Source organism: Saimiri boliviensis, chromosome 3, assembly GCF_048565385.1.
Source record: "Saimiri boliviensis isolate mSaiBol1 chromosome 3, mSaiBol1.pri, whole genome shotgun sequence".
In the NCBI taxonomy this organism is placed as follows: Eukaryota; Metazoa; Chordata; class Mammalia; order Primates; family Cebidae; genus Saimiri; species Saimiri boliviensis.
In genome coordinates this window covers 37,957,000-37,974,238 of record NC_133451.1, presented here as the reverse complement: position 1 = coordinate 37,974,238, position 17,239 = coordinate 37,957,000, and the positions used below count along the sequence as shown (strand labels likewise).

General features: G+C 42.7%; 1 protein-coding gene across 4 annotated transcripts in view; it reads right to left on the bottom strand.

Annotated features, from left to right (window-relative positions):
- WDR19 (WD repeat domain 19) overlaps nt 1–17,239 on the bottom strand; it is a 111,528-nt gene that overhangs the window by 16,224 nt on the left and 78,065 nt on the right. For 2 of the 4 annotated variants that reach the window (XM_074396023.1, XM_074396021.1), the window contains one exon: nt 13,320–15,521. In XM_074396023.1, the coding sequence (XP_074252124.1) occupies nt 14,937–15,521 (585 nt within the window). In that variant the 3' untranslated portion in view covers nt 13,320–14,936. Of the gene's footprint in view, nt 1–220; nt 5,011–8,812; nt 8,938–9,284; nt 9,362–10,482; nt 10,607–13,253; nt 15,522–17,239 lie in introns of those variants that run through there. The other 2 variants (XM_074396022.1, XM_039468118.2) reach the window with 2 other exon arrangements.

The following is a 17,239-nucleotide window of genomic DNA, read 5'->3' as shown; positions in this document are numbered from 1 at the left end:
TCCTCCCCGCCAAAAGTATGCCCTGGGCGTGGTGGCGGGCCACCAATAAAGGACCTGATCACGCACAGAACATGCATGGCTGCACCAATGGGGTAGCTGATCATGAGCTAAACACTCGTCTCCTAGCCTATCAGAACTACTTCCCCTTTCCCCTCTCTACCCTCTCCCCTCCCTATATAAGGAACCCATTTTGAAATAAACTTTGCAGCTTGATCAGAACTTTTGTCTTGCTGCCATTCTTCGCGCCTCTTGTCCCTTCTTTTCTCATCCACGATAGGCTCGCCCGGGTTCCTGTCTGTTGCTCTGCGGGACAGAGCAAGAATCAATATTGTGAAAATGGCCATACTGCCCAAAGTAATGTAGTAATGTATAGATTCAACGCTATCCCCATCAAGCTACCATTGATTTTCTTCACAGAACTCGAAAAAACCACTTTAAACTTCATATGGAACCAGGAGAGAGCCCACATAGCCAAGACAATCCTAAGCAAAAAGAACAAAGCTGGAGGCATCATGCTACCTGACTTCAAACTATACTATAAGGCTACAGTAATCAAAACAGCATGGTACTGGTCCCAAAACAGAGATATAGACCAATGGAACAGAACAGAGGCGTTGGAAGCAATGCCACAAATCTATAACCATCTGACCTTTGACAAACCTGACAAAAACAAGCAATGGGGAAAGGATTCCCTGTTTAATAAATGGTGTTGAGGAAACTGGCTAGCCATATGCAGGAAGCTGAAACTGGACCCCTTCCTTACACCTTATACAAAAATTGACTCCAGATGGATTAAAGATTTAAATGTAAGAACTAACACCATAAAAACCCTAGAAGAAAACCTAGGCAACACCATTCAGGACATAGGGACAGGCAAGGACTTCATGAGTAAAACACCAAAAGCAATGGCAACAAAAGCCAAAATAGAAAAATGGGATCTAATCAAACTTAAGAGTTTCTGCACAGCAGAAGAAACAATCATCAGAGTGAGCTGGCAAACAACAGAATGGGAAAACTTTTTTGGAATCTACCCATCAGACAAAGGGCTAATATCCAGAATCTACAAAGAACTAAAACAGATTTACCAAAAAAAAAAAACCAACCTCATTCAAAAGTGGGTAAAGGATATGAATAGACTCTTTTCAAAAGACAAATATGCAGCCAACAAACATGAAAAAATGCTCATCATTATTGGTTATTAGAGAAATGCAAATCAAAACCACATTGAGATACCATTTCACGCCAGTTAGAATGGTGATCATTAAAAAAATCTGGAGACAACAGATGCTGGAGAGGATGTGGAGAAGTAGGAAGACTTCTATAGTGTTGGTGGGAGTGTAAATTAGTTCAACCATTATGGAAGACAGTGTGGCGATTTCTTAAAGACCTAGAAATAGAAATTCCATTTGACCCAGCAATCCCATTACTGAGTACATACCCAAAGGATTATAAATCGTTCTTTTATAAAGACACATGCACATGTATGTTCATTGTGGTGCTATTTACAATAGCAAAGACCTGGAACAAACCCAAATGCCCATCAATGACAGACAGGGAAAATGTGGCACATATACACCATGGAATACTATGCAGCCATAAAAAAACGATGAGTTCATGTCCTTTGCAGAGACATGGATGAATCTGGAAGCCATCATTCTCAGCAAACTGACACAAGAACAGAAAACCAAACACCGAATGTTTTCACTTAGGCAGGTGATGAAAAATGAGAACACTTGGGCAAAGGGAAGGGAACAACACTCATAGACCCAGGTGGAGGGGGAACGGGGAGGATGGGGAGGGTAACACCAGGAGAAATGCCCGATGTAGGCCACGGTTGGGGGGGGCACGGAGACAGCAAACCATGGCATGTACAGGATGTGCACATGTACCCCAGAGCCCAAATACAATTAAAATTTTAAAAAATGAAGGAAAACAGAGACAGAGAAGAAGTTTCCCGCAAACCTGGACTTGCAAGAAATGTCAAAGGAGACCGGGCGTGGTGGCTCATGCCTGTAATCCCAGCACTTTGACAGGCTGAGAAGGCAGATCACCTGGGGTTGGGAGTTTGAGACCAGCCTGACCAACACAGAGAAATCCCGTCTCTACTAAAAATACAAAAGTTAGCTGGGCGTGGTGGTGTGCACCTGTAATCCCAGTTACTCAGGAGGCTGAGGCAGGAGAATCGCTTGAACCTAGGATGGGAGGCAGAGACTGTGGTAAGCCGAGATTACACCACTGCACTCCAGCCTGGGCAACAAGAGTGATGATCCATCTCAAAAAAAAAAAAAGCAAAAAAAGAAGTGTCAAAGGAAGTACTTCAGACTGTAAGGCAATAATACCACATGGAAACTTGGATTTGGGCAAGAATAACATGGAAATTATAAATGTGGGTAAATATAAAGCTACATTGTATCTTTTTTCCTTATATAATTTCTTTTAAAAAGACACAACTAAACAATTATATAATTGTATTACAGGATTTATAATGTATACATATGTATTCTTTTAAAAAGATGCAACTAAAAATTACATCATTGTATTACAGGATTTATAATGTATACATATGTATATTTGTATATATGTATGTGTGTGTGTTTATGCATATAAAAAATAGGATATTAAGCACAAAAGTTTGCAAAGGCATAGGTAAAATGTCAATTGAAGAATCAAATACATAAAAATATCTGATCAGTCAAATAGAAGGCAAGACAAGAGGTACTGAACAAAAAGCAGATAGGACAAATAAAAAGTAACAAAATCGTGGACCTAAATTCAACCCGATAACACTTGAAAAAAAATCACAACAGAGGAAAATTGCAGACCAGTATCCTTCATAAACATAGACACAATATTCTCAATATTAGCAAAATAATCCAGCAATAAGATAATACATCATGATCAAGTGAGTTGATCTCCAGAATAAAAGTTGGCTTTTAACAATTGAAAATCAATATAACTAGAAGCATTTGACAAAATTCGACACCTAGTAAACTAGAAAGAAACTTCTCCAATTTGTTAGAAGACCTCTCTGAAAAACCTTACATCACAATAGTGAAATACTAAATGCCTTCCCCCAACGCTGAGAACAAGACAAGGATGTCGATTCTACTACTTTTATACAACATTGTAGAGGTGGTCCTAGCCAGTGCATATGAGAAGAAAAATGAAAGTTTTAAAGATTGGAAACGAAGAAGATTTTGACTATTTGTAGATGACTGTTTGTTTACACAGAAAATCTGACAACTACTAGACATAAGTGAATTTAGAAAGGTTACAGGATGTAAGGTCAATATAAAAAAATTAATTGTAATTAATTTAATGTAAACAATTAAAAATGAAAAAAATTAAATTTCATTTAGTATTAAAATCTCCCCAAATTATTTAGAAATAAATTTAACGAAAGACATGAAAGACTTTTTTATTCAAAACTGCAAAATAGGCTGGGTGCAGTGGCTCATGCCTGTAATCCCAGCACTCTGGAAGGCTGAAGAGGGGTGGACCACCTGAGGTCAGGAGTTCAAGACCAGCCTGACCAACATAGTGAAACCCCATATCTACTAAAAGCACAAAAATTAGCTAGACGTGGTGGTGGGCGCCTTTTATCCTTGTTACTCAGGAGGCTGAGGCTGGAGAATCTCTTGAACCGAGGAGGTAGGAGTTGCAGTGAGCAGAGATGGAACCATTGCACTCCAGCCTGGGCAACCAGTAAAACTCCCATCTCAAAAAAAACAAAAAACAACAAACAAATAAACAAAATAAACAAAAAAACTCACTGCAAAATAGTGATGAGGAATTGAAAAAGATCTAAATAAATGTAGAGATATACTATATTCATAGATTGGCAGACTTATTAAAGATGTCAATTACCAAAATGATCTACAGAATCCACTGTTGTGGAAGAATTCTAGGATGGTCCCTAAATTTCCCATACCCAGTGATACTTATCCGGTGTAATATTTTCCTCTTGAGTGTAGGCAGGGCTTGTGATACGATGTGATAATAACCAGATTAGGTTTAATTATATGACAAAGATGAAGGAATTTTGCAGATGTAGTTAAGGTCCCAATCAACTGACTCTGAATTAATCAAAAGAGAGTTTGTTGTGGGCTTCACCTAACCAAGTGAGCCCTTTGTAATAAGGTCCAGACTTTCCCTGGAGAGAGACTGTAAATACAAAAGATGCGCTTATGCTGGACTTGAGGCAGTTTCATGTTGTGGGAAGGGTCATGTGTTAGGAAACTGCCTCAGTCCTCTGACCATAAAGATCAGAATCTGCCCCCTGCCACACACACACACACACACACACACACACACACACAAACTCAACAAATAGACTGGAAAAAGACTTCAGATAAGATTGCAGCTCCACCCAACACCATGATTATAGCCTTGTGAGACCCTGAGGAGAAGACTCAGCTAAGCCATACCTAGACTACTGACCATACCCATAGAAACCATGAGATAATAAATGTGTGCTGTTTTAAGATGCTAAATTTCTGATAATTTTTTATATAGCAACAAAATTAATACACATCCCAATCATAATTTGAGAAGGCTTCTAAAGTAGAATTTGAGAAGCTGATTCTAAAATTGTCTACAAAGATAAGAATAATAACACTAGCTAAAATAGTCTTGGAAAAAAAAAGACAAATTGCAGGACACATAATACCTGACTTTAAGAGATTCTATAAAGCCACAGTAATCAAGATAGTATAGTATTTAAAAAAAAAAAAGGGAGACTGGTCACGGTGGTCATGTCTGTAATCCCAGCACTTTGGGAGGCTGAGGCAGGTGATGAGGTCAAGAGATTGAGACCATCCTGGCCAACATGGTGAAATCCCTTCTTTGCTAAAAAATACAAAAATTAGCTGGGCGTGGTCACATGCATCTGTAGTCCCAGCTACTTGGGAAGTGGAGGCAGGAGAATTGCTTGAACCTGTGAGGCGGAGGTTGTAGTGAGCCGAGATCGTGCCATTGCACTCCAGCCCGGCCTGATGACAGAGAGAGACTCTGTCTCAAAAAAAAAAAAAAAAAAAAAAAAAGGAAAAACACATCAATGGCAAAGAAGAGAGGGTTCAGAAATAGGCCCACATTTTATATCCATTTGAGGGGAAGAAAACCCAACCCTTCCTCACACTGGAAATAAAAATTATTTCAAGGTAAATTGCAGATCTAGAGCTTCTAGAAGAAAACAAAAAAAGATGTTCCTGGCCGGGCGCAGTGGCTCATGCCTGTAATCCCAGCACTTTGGGAGGTCAAGGTGAGTTGATCACGAGGTCAAGAGATCGAGACCATCCTGGCTAACATGGTGAAACCCTGTCTCTACTAAAAATACAAAAATTAGCCAGGCGTGGTGGCATGTGCCTGTAGTCCCAGCTACTTGGGAGGCTGAGGCAGGCGAATTGCTTGAACCTGGGAGGTGGAGGTTTCAGTGAGCTGAGATTGCACCACTGTACTCCAACCTGGGCAACAGAGTGAGACTCTGTCTCAAAAAAAAAAAAAAAAAAAAGTTCCTGACTTGTTGGTATGCCATATATATACACACATAAATATTATATATATATATATAATATATATATACACACACATATATATTACATATACACACATATATGTATATATTATATATGTATGTATATGTTATATATGTATATATCTATTTATATATAATATATACATATATACATCTATAAAATATATATGTGTATATATATCTCCTACACATATATGTATATTTATCTAGGACAGGCATCCCCCAAACTACGGCCCGAGGGCCGCATGTGGCCCCCTGAGGCCATTTATCCGCCCCCCAGCCACACTTCAAGAAGGGGCATCTCTTTCATTGGTGGTCAGTGAGAGGAGCACAGTATGTGGTGGCCCTCCAACGGTATGAGGGACAGTGAACTGGCCACCTGTGTAAAAAGTTTGGGGATGCCTGATCTAGGACAAAGAAGGCAATAACCATAAAATTTAAAAATAAGTTCTAATTTATCGAAATCAAAACCTGCTCATCAAAAGACACCATTCAGAAAAAGAAATGGGAAGTCAGAGTGTGAGAAATACTTGCAAAATATATCTGACAAAAAACTTGTATCTAGAATACATGCATAAAATCTTACAACTCAAATAGACAACAATCCAGTGTCAATGAGGAAAATTTGTCTTTTCAGCAAATTCTGCTGGGTCAGCTGGATCCCTATCTCATGCCAGACACAAAAACTAAGTGTATCAAAGACCTAAACATAAGAGTAATAACTATAAAACTTCTAGAAGGAAACAGGTATAAATCTTCATGACTTTGGAGTAGGCACTTTTTATTTAGAGATGTGGTCTCGCTATGTTGCCCAAGCTGGTCTTGAACTCCTAGACTCAAGCAATCCTCCTGCCTCAGCCTGCTGAGTAGCTGGGATAACAGGTGCATGCTGTTGTGCCCAGCTTACACAATGGTTTGCTGTTAGGTTTTTTGGTTTTTTTTTTTTTTGAGATGGAGTCTCACTCTGTCACCCAGACTGGAGTGCAGTGGTGCAGTCTTGGCTCACTACAACCTCTGCCACCTGGGTTCAAGCAATTCTCCTGCTTCAGCCTCCCACTTAGCTGGGATTATAGGCACCTGCCACTGTACTGGCTAATCTTTGCAGTTTTAGTAGAGATGGGATTTCACCATCATGGCCAGGCTGGTCTTGAACTCCTGACCTCTGATCTACCCATTTGGGCCTCCCAAAGTGCTGGGATTACAGGCATAAGCCATAGTGCCCAACCAGTTGGTTGATTTTTTGAGACAAAGGGGTTCAGTCTGCTGCCCAGGCTGGAGTACAGTGTCTTGATCATAGCTCACTTCAGTCTCAGCCTCCTGGGCCCAAGTGATCCTCCTGCCTTAGCCTCCCAAGCAGCTGGGACTACAGGTGCATGCCACCATACCTGGCTAATTATTTTTTTGTAGGGACGGGCTCTCACTATGTTGCCCAGGCTGGTCTTGAACTTCTGAGGTCAAGTGATCCTACCACTTCAGCCTCCCAAAGCACTGGGATTATAAGCATTAGCCACTGTGCCCAGCCTGGCAATGTTTGTTTTTGTTTTTGTTTTTGTTTTTGTTTTAATATAATATCAAAAGCATAAGCAACCAAAGGAAAAAAAAAGCAGATAAATTGGACTTCATCACAATAAAATACTTGTGCATTAAAAGAGGCTATCAAAGAGCATGGTGGCTCATGCCTGTAGTCCCAGCACATTGGGAAGCTGAGGAAGGAGGACTGTTTGAGCCCCGGAGCTTGAGACTAACCTAGGCAATGTAGCAAGGCCCTGCCTCTATTAAAAACAACAACAACAACAAAAAAAAAAAACACTATCAAGAAAGGGGGAAAAAACCCATAAGAAAATATTTGCAAATTATATATATGATACAAAACTTGTATCTAAAACATAAAGAACTTTTAACAACTGAACAATAAAAAGACACACACAGGCTGGGGGTGGAGGCTCACACCGGTAATCCCAGCACTTTGGGAGGCCAAGGCGGCCGAATCACTTGAGGTCAGGAGTTCAAGACTAGCCTGGCCAACATGGTGAAACCCCATCTCTACTAAAAATACAAAAGTTAGCCGAGCATGGTGGCTTGTGCCTGTAGCCTTAGCTACTCAGTGGGGCTGAGGCACAAGAGTCACTTGAATCTGGGAGGCAGAGGTTGCAGTGAGCCAAGATCATGCCACTGTACTCTAGCCTGGGTGACAGAGCAAGACTCTGTCTCAAACAGAAAAAACAAACCAAAGACAACGGCTGTTGGCAGGGATGTGGAGTGGAGAGGCTGGAATGCTTGTGTACTGCTGGTGGGAATGTAAGATGATGCAACTGCTGTGGAAAGCATGTTGGAATGGTCAGAGTAGGGCAAGAAGGCTGATGGGGCTGCAACATGGTAAGTAATCACACCCGAGGCAGGAGGCGGCGGCTGGGGGCCTGTTCATGCACAGCCTTGTAGGCTCCTTGTTTTTGCAGGTGCAATAAAAAGCCAAGAGAACCATGAAGAGAACCAGATATCCTGGAGATAGCCTGAGAGCCCTTGCTCATGGGGGCTAAGGGCGAGATGCATCTAGGTAGGTAATACGTAGGGTTGCTGTCCTGTCCAACTGGTTGGAAGGAGCTGCCGTTTCCTGAGGAAGGGAAAACTCAAGAGAGCGAGATTGTGGGGGGAATCTAGACTTCTGTTTAACCAGGCTAAGTGTAAGATGCTGTGCCAGAGATGAATTCTTCTCACTTTTCCCTTTGGTAAAAGAATATCCTGAGTTTTGGCAGGGCATTTGGCTTCTCAATTACATTTCCCTGCCTTCCTCTGCAGTATATGTGGCCATGAGTAAGTGCTTGTCAATGGAATGAAATAGAAGGGATGTGTGAGGTTCCGTGTGACAAAAATGGGACTTGGAAAGAAAAAGAAATGGAGATTATTTCCAAATCTCTGGAAGCCAACATTTTTATAATATAGTCTCCTGAATTATATCACAGAACCTAAAAAAAAAAAAAACTTTTATTAGCTGGCTCTAGTTTTAATGGAGTGATTAAAAAGACCCCTATGAGATCTGACAAAATCTGGTCCAGCTGGAATGACGCTGCTTGGCTAAATAACCTTTGTCACTACGGAGATGATAATACCTGCATTTTAGCATTAAAAAAATACATGAAAAGGTGGTTGTCAGATTGTTCAAATCTGGCAAGTTCCACAATGCTCTAAAAGGAACTGATAGTGATACACAGTCAAAAGTTGTGTGCCCACTGTGGACCTCGCGCCCAGATGGCGAAGGTGTGTGGGCGATCTGCCACTCACCTGCACATGCCACTCACAGCTCCTCCTCTATTCGCAGGTACTGGGTACAGTCCAAAATCTTTTTCAGTTGAGCAGCGTTTAATCTTTCTGAACACATAGGACATATGCTTTCAGTGTTTAGCATGCTGTTTAGGGGAGGGAAAGGCAGAGTAAATTAAATATGTAACATTCCTTTAGCTTTGGGTTATTCTAAGAGAAGGACAGCTACTTTTTCTACACCTCCTAACACATTGCAATTTGAGAATTCGAACTACTCAGTCTCATGCAAGATCCTCTTTAAGGATAATATTTTCAAAAGTCGTAAGAGATTCTTCCAAGAAGACAATTTGAGTCTTTAGAGATTCTTGGGAACACGAATAAACAGAAGGATGCTTAAGAATAAAAGATGTAGGCCTAAGAAGAAAAAAAATAAAAAGACGTAGGCCTGTGTTTGGACACATCTGTGAGACTGAGGGAAATGAGGCACACTCACATCTTCAGTTCTGAGTAGAGAGCAGGAAAGTCGCAATGTGGACACACCGTCCAGTCATCTTTCAACATGTGTCGACCCTGGAAATGGCATGTTTAAGAGTTAAATTCATCTTTATTTAAAAAAAACTCTCACCGTTATTCAATTTTTTTTTTTTTTGAGACAGAATCTTGCTCTGTCGCCCAGGGTGGAGTACAGTGGTGCAATCTTGGCTCTCTGCAAGGTGCCTCCTGGGTTCAAGCGATTCTTATCCCTCAGACTCCCGAGCAGCGTGCCACCACACCCAGCTAATTTTTGTGTTTTTAGTAGAGATGAGGTTTCACCATGTTGGCCAGGATGGTCTTGAACTCCTGACCTCAAGTGATCTGCTGGCCTTGGCCTCCCAAAGTGCTAAGATTACAGGCGTGAGCCACTGTGCCCTGTCCATTATTCAATTATAATAACTGAATTCTAGTTATAAGTCAGACCTCTAAATTATAACATCATTGTTTTTTTTTTTTTTGAGACGGAGTTTCACTCTTGTTACCCAGGCTGGAGTGCAATGGCGCAATCTCGGCTCACCGCAACCTCCGCCTCCTGGGTTCAGGCAATTCTCCTGCCTCAGCCTCCTGAAATCATTGTTATTTCATACAGGCGAGTAACTGAGAGAGCTGGCATTAAAAGGAGTAAAGCTAGGTTTTATTATATTCATGTTTAAAAGAAGAATCATCTTCAATTTTGTGATATCATTACCTGAATTTAGTTTTCTTTAAAATAAAGCTTAAATCAATCTAGTGAATTACAAATAACCTGATATATTAAAGTTCTCTGATAATAGGCCTTAATATCATAATAATAATAAAAACTACCATTTATTAAGTGCTGCAGCCTGTGAGATTGGTACTAAGGCTTCACATGTTAGCTCATCAATCTGTGGTTGATCTCAGTAGGCAGGTGTTGCTACAGAAGACCGAGCCCGGGACAGTCTGATCCCCGAGTCTGCACTATTCAGCACTGTGTGTCCTTTTGATAGTGCCTCCACTATTATTATATGCTTTGAATAACACTTTTAACTGTATTGACCATAAAATAAAATGCTAGATGTTGCAGGAAATTTGAGGGATAAGATTATTTTAAAAGTGAAGAAAATATTGGTATCAAGTATTCAAATGGGTTACAAATATATATGCAAAGAAAGGGAAATTACTATAAAGAAACTCACTGTTGCAATGCAATATGGGATACTGTTTTTACATCCAGGACAGAGGAGTTCACACTCTGGGAGAAGAAATTTGCAGAATGGACACGGAGTCGTGGCCTCTTCTATTTCAGATGTATCGGGTCTCCTGTGAGGAAAAATCATGTCATTTACAAATACCATTTTATTTCATGTACCATGGATGGCAAAGAGAAAGCATATTTGGAAAACCAGGGACATGTGACACACCTACTTCTTCATAGACTCTGGGCTTACAGAGATACTTACAAGCTCATACCAGCCCTTGATCCACTCCAGGGAGGAGGAAGAGTACTTAGGGTTGGTTAGGTTCTAGGGGGTTACATGGGCCACCTTTGGGAACTGGAGTTCACCACACATTCAGTGGCAGAAAGCATGGGTAGGTCTTGCGCTTTTCTCTCTTCCTGTGTTACTGGAATGGTGAGATTGGTATTTTTTCCTTTGTCTCTTCCTGTTGTGTAACAGAAGCGGTAAAGGCTACGCCAGCACTGTCCAACAGAACTGTCTGTGATAATGGAAATGTTCTGATTCTGTGCTGTCCAATATGGCAGCCATGAGCCACATCTGAACACTTGAAATATGGGTAGTGTGAAGAACTAAGTTGTAACTTTTATTCCATTTTAATTAAATAGCCACATGTGACTAGCAGGTACCATATTGGACCATATAGCTATAAACCATTTGTGTGTGGGGAGAGAATGACTAGCATCTCCTCCAGGCCAGAGCCTCAGCTAGCGTGGTTCTATGCTTTCGGGGTCAGTATGACCTTGCATTTTCTAGTTACCTTCTCCCCACCTCACTCTGCATGCTAGCAGGAATTTTAGGTCAGACTGATTTGATCTAAAGCTACTTAGGCTTTAAAAAAAGGAGTGTTCCTGGCTGGGCGCAATGGTTACGCCTGTAATCCCAGCACTTTGGGAGGCCAAGGCGGCAGATCACCTGCAGTTGGGAGTTTGAGACCAGCCTGACCAACATGGAGAAACCCCATCTCTATTAAAAATACATAATTAGCCGGGCATGGTGGCGCGCGCCTGTAATCCTAGCTAACTCGGGAGGCTGAGGCAGGAGAATTGCTTGAACCCAGGAGGTGGAGGTGGAGGTTGTGGTGAGCCAAGATCATGCCATTGCACTTCAGCCTGGGCAACAAGAGTTAAACTCTGTCTCAAAAAAAAAAAAAAAAAAAAAAAAAAAGAGTGTTCCATGTACTCCTATCCAGCTTACAGTTCTCTGCCATGAGGGTGGCTCTCAAGCCCAGCTACCAGTGAAGCGTCATTTGCTTCCATTTGTCATTACCAATCTAGCCATCTCCCTGGGCTAAGGTCTGGGTCAAGATTCAGGTACCTGGGTCTCCTGGTCATAATGTAATTAACAGGAACCCCAAATGTCATCACTACTCTGAATAAGTGGTTGTCTGGAAATACTACATGACTGCAATGACTTTTTTCTTTTCTAAATGCAAGGGCTACTTTACCCTAGTTTTCCTTTAGAAAAACCAGGCTACTGACTGCTTTCTGAAGCGAGGACGTGCCTATGGGCTTCTGGAGTTGCACGGGATTTGGAAATGAGCTCTCTGCTGGCAATGGGCCCTGTGAATATGAAGTTCCTCATGCTGAGAACGTCTACTATTTCCTTCATCCCTCTTTGGCAGACATAGTTTGCTGCTCTCTCCTTGCCAACAGAATTTTGTTTCCCCTTAGCAGCCTGAGGTCCTGTGAGGCAGACTACTGGGCATGGAGGTGAAGGTCCTGAGGATGGACCTTCCTGAGCAAAAAGGAGAAGACTCCTCTGACCTCTCATTTCCCTACTTCTCCCTGCCTGGAATGAGGACACGTCTGGGGGTGTGACAGATGTCTCGCAACCATGAGCGGTAACCTCTATGCTATGGATGGCAAAGCTGGAAGACGGGGATCTGGGTCTGGTGGCATCAAGGCATGGTGACACCAGCCCTGGACTGCGATGCTTTGCATATGAGTCAAATAAATACTGACTTGGTCAAGCTACTGTTAGGTTTTCTGCTACTTGGAGCTGAACACAATCCTAGTTGCTATGCCCTGCCATTTTCTTTTTTTGAGACAGAGTTTCACTCTGTCACCCAGGCTGGAGGGAAGTGGCATGATCTCAGCTCACTACAGCCTCTGCCTCCTGGGTTCAAACAATTCTTCTGCCTCAGCCTCCCAAGTAGCTGGGATACAGGCACATGCCACCTTGCCTGGCTAATTTTTTAAATTTTTAGTAGAGATGGGGTTTCACCATGTTACCCAGGCTGGTTGTGAACTCCTGACCTCAAGTGATTTGCCTGCCTCGGCCTCCCAAAGTGCTGGGATTACAGGCATGAGCCACTGCACTAGGCCCCTGCCATTCATTTTTTTTTTCTTTTGAGATGGAGTCTCACTCTGTTGCCCAGGATGGAGTGCAGTGGCACAATCTCAGCTCACGGCAACTTCTGTCTCCCGGGTTCAAGCAATTCTCCTGCCTCAGCCTTCTGAGTAGCTGGGATACAGGCGCCCGCCACCATGCCTGGCTAATTTTTTGTATTTTAGTAGAGATGGGGTTTCACTGTGTTGCCCAAGCTGGTCGTGAACTCCTGAGGTCAGGCAGTCTGCCTGCCTTGGCCTCCCAAAGTGCTAGGATTACAGGTGTGAAGCACTGCACTCAGCCTCCCCTGCCATTTTCTTATCCCTGCACATTGGCAGCTACATTTTGGGAAATACCTTTGAGAAATGTGCATCTTAGCAGAAATAGCTGTCTCTGCCTACCTGACCATTCCCTCAATCTTCTTTTTGTATTTGGCATCGATTTTGCCGCGGTATTCAGGCCTCATTAACATAGCTGCGAAGCTGAAAGCAGAGTTCTTCAGGCCTGCCCTGTGACACTCGATCACAGTCGATGTCAGGATTGGTACAATGTCTGCAAGACAAAATGGGAGCAGTAAGAATACAGTGACTCCTGTCCTCAGTGATACAGGTGTGACTCCACCAAGCAGGATCGTATGCTCTGAACTTTGCTTTTTCTGCAATGAACCAGATATGATCTGTTTAATGAGGAAAGTCCGTAGCCGTGGGGTCAGGCTAACTGCTCATCAAATGCTTTTCCTTTGATTACACCATGTTCTGCCTTGTAACACTGGGACCTGCATCCCTTGAAGCAACACTTCCCTAAGTTTCCTTTCATACCTCTTAGATACAGTTTTTGCATCTGACAGGACTGCGGATAAAAGCATTGGGGGATTAATCACTTTATGCACTCACCTCTCTGCAGGCATCAAATTCTTTCTTCAGGACAGACGCCCAGAATTACTGGCTCAAAAACAGGACCTTTTAAAAAATACTCTTACCACAAATTGCCAAACTGCTTTCTGGAAAGGCCATACCAATTTCCATTTCCACCAGCAATCATGAGAGTGCCTGTCCTTTCCCACACTTTGCCTGCATGGTAGACTTTCATGTAACAACAACGACAAAATAACATTTAGAGAATGTGGGTTGGCCAATTATGACCTGTGGACCAAATCTAGCCCTCTGACTTTCTGTACAGCCCATGAACTAAGAATGATTTTTACTTTTTTTTTTTTGAGATGGGGTTTCACTCTATTGCCCAGGCTGGAGTGCAATGGCATGATCTCGGCTCACTGCAACCTCTGCCTCCTGGGTTCAAGTGATTCTCCTGCCTCAGTCTCCCAAGTAGCTGGGATTACAGACCCCCATGTCTGGCTAATTTTTGTATTTTTAGTAGAAATGGGTTTCTCCATGTTGGTCAGGCTGATCTCGAACTCCTGACCTCAGCTGATCCGCCCACGCTGGCTTCCCAAAGTGCCGGGATTACGGGCGTGAGCCACCATGCCTGGCCAGATTTTTACATTTTTAAACGGTTGAAAAAATATCAAAAGAAAAATAATATTTTTGTAACATGTTAAAAGTGTATGTGGTTAACATTTGCATCCCAAAATAAAGTTCTATTGAAATACAGTCATGCCCATTTGTTTATGTATTATTCATGACACAATGGCAGAGTTGAGCAACTGTGACAGAGACCATATGTCTCACGAAGCCTCAAACATTTAACATCTGGCCCTTTACAGAAAAAGTTTTGCTGCTCCCTGTCGTATAATGTGACAGTATTTCACCATTTAAGAATGTCATCATGACATGTCTTTTAGAACAGTGAGGCCTTTTCAGAGGCAATGTCCTACTGTGCTTGTGAACATGGAGTCAGACTATTATTAGCTGACAATGTGATCTTGGGTAAATGTTATTTCTTTTGTGTCCCAGTTTGTGCAGAGAAGTAGTCGTGTGTGCAGGCCTGAGACTGTCATCCTTGGAAAGGTCTGCTTGAACAGCTAGCCCTTGGTTCACATCTGGAACACAGATTTGCAGATGGTTCCCACCATTTCCAGAACTGAGGAATGGCTTACTGTGCCTGAAATCTTTGTACAAACAACTTTATGCTGAACACCTGCTCTCCGGGAGCCTGGAAAACTGGGTACATGCCAGGCAGGGGGTGCCTTTGTGACCAGACCCCAGTAAAACTCTCGGGTGCTGAATCTCTAATGAGTTCCCAGGCACTCTACATTTCACTCGTGTTCTACAAGTCAGTCTTAGAGGAGTTACTGAACTTGTGTCCTGTGTGCTCCAATGGGAAGGGACTCTCGGAGTTCTGTGCCTGCACCTGCTTGCCTTTGGGCGAATCCTTCTGCTGATCTTTGCCTCGGATCCTTTTGCTGTGATAAGTCTCAGCTTTGGCACTACTTTGTGTGTTGAGTCTTGTAAATCCTCCCAGTGAAGAGTCATCAAACCTGGGAGTGGTCTTGGGGCCCTGACATACCACTTCATGGAGGTGCTGTGAGAATTTAATGAGTTAGTGTACAAGGGGAGCCTGCTCAAGGGGCGCTGTGCCAGTGTGCGGCACGGGGCGTGGGTGAGAGTGCTGGTCAGATGGTACTTACGTGATGGAAATTTGCTGATGTTGTTGGCCACCCGAATCAGCATGCGAGCCCCTTTCATGTGATCTCCATTTTTAACATGAATCTGAAGAAAATGACATATTTTGCTCTTCTCATAGGTGTTCATTAACCCCAATTCATGCTTTGTTCCCCCAAGTAAACAACTCATTGATTATGGGCCACAGTCATCGTGAGATTCTTTTAGACTTTCCTGGTTGATGCTACTGGAGATTTCTCCCTTTTTCTCTTCAACAGCTGCTACCTGGCCCCATGGACTCACCTGCCTCACCTACTCTATGCTCTGCTTTTCACTTTGCCCTCGACCACTTGGCATGGGTTAAAATCCCTGGTCTACCTCTTACTGGCCATTCTTGGGGGACCAACTTCACTGAGTTGTGGTAAGACCTAAAAGCTGAGTGAGTCAGGAATCAGGTGAATGAAAGAGAGAGAATGATCTGCTAAAGGAAAGGGCCCCTGTCTGTGCTAAAAGGGCAATGACGGGTGGAAGGCCTGAGACTAGGCAAGGACCAGCAAGGTCAGTGACAGACACATTGAGCGGTGCATTTAGGATGGGGTGAGCCTGGAGAGTCGGCAGGGGCCAGGCCATGAAGCCACTGCAGTCACCCAGGGGTGAGATGAGGAGGCCAAAAAGGTGGGGCAGTGAGGATGGGGAAAAGCAGACAGATGAGGGGTCAGGGCTGATGCCACTTGGTGAGAATGTGCAGGGTGAGTGTGGAATGATGCCAACCCTTGGGGCCAGAGAAAAAGAAAAGGACTCAAGAAGCACCCCTGTGGCTTACGGTGCTAGAAAGCTCTGTTGCAGGAGGGCCTCTTACAGGAATACCTATTTTTGCTCCACATCTTCCACCAATGTGCTTCTGTCCGCACTGCACTCCTAAAGCTCCATTTTGCTAGACTTGTCTTTCTGGGACATTGATATCACCACTTATGTCTGCAGCTGAGACAGACTTCGCTCCTCCTTCCAACCCCCTTCTTTATGGAAGAAGGATCCTCCTGCTTCTCTGAAGGGAAACGTACTCCTGGGAGTTGCAAGTTATAACTCCAGATGCCTTTTCCTTAGAATCAGCACTACAGACCTGTGCAGTCTCAGGTGGTAGTCATTAGTCACGTGCGGCTACTTAAATTTAAAAATTAAAATCATATACAATTAAAAATACAGTTTAGCAGCTATACTAGCTGCATTTTAAGTGCTCCACAGCCAGGTTAGTGGCTACTATATTGGGCAGTACAGATACAGAATACCTCTATCATTGTAGAAAGTTCTACTGGACAGCACTGATATGGACAATAATTAGGATAGAAATCATTGATAACGTGACTACTCTTGTGGATAGGCCAGAGAACCAATTTAGCATTAATACCGAAAGATGTACTGTGACATAAATGAACATTTGAAAAAATATTTAAGTTGGAGTCTGCCTGTATCTTTACAGAGACATGTATATATATAAAAGTACACATGAGTATATATGACAGTTACATAGCTTGTGTCTTTTTTTAGAGTTGCAGTCTTGCTCTATTGCCCAGGCTGGAGTGCAGTGCTGTGATTATAGCTCACTGCAGCCTCGAACTCTTGGGCTTAAGTGATCCTCTTGCCTGGTCCTTCCTATGTACTGGGATTACACATGTCAGCCAGAGTCCAGCCTCATTGATGTAAATTATACATACAAATACTTGATGTTTGCAGGACCAATTCTGTTTGTATTTATAATTACTGATTTAAAAGGCAGTATATATACAACTAAACATAATCCCAATTTGGTAAAATGCATGCATTTATAG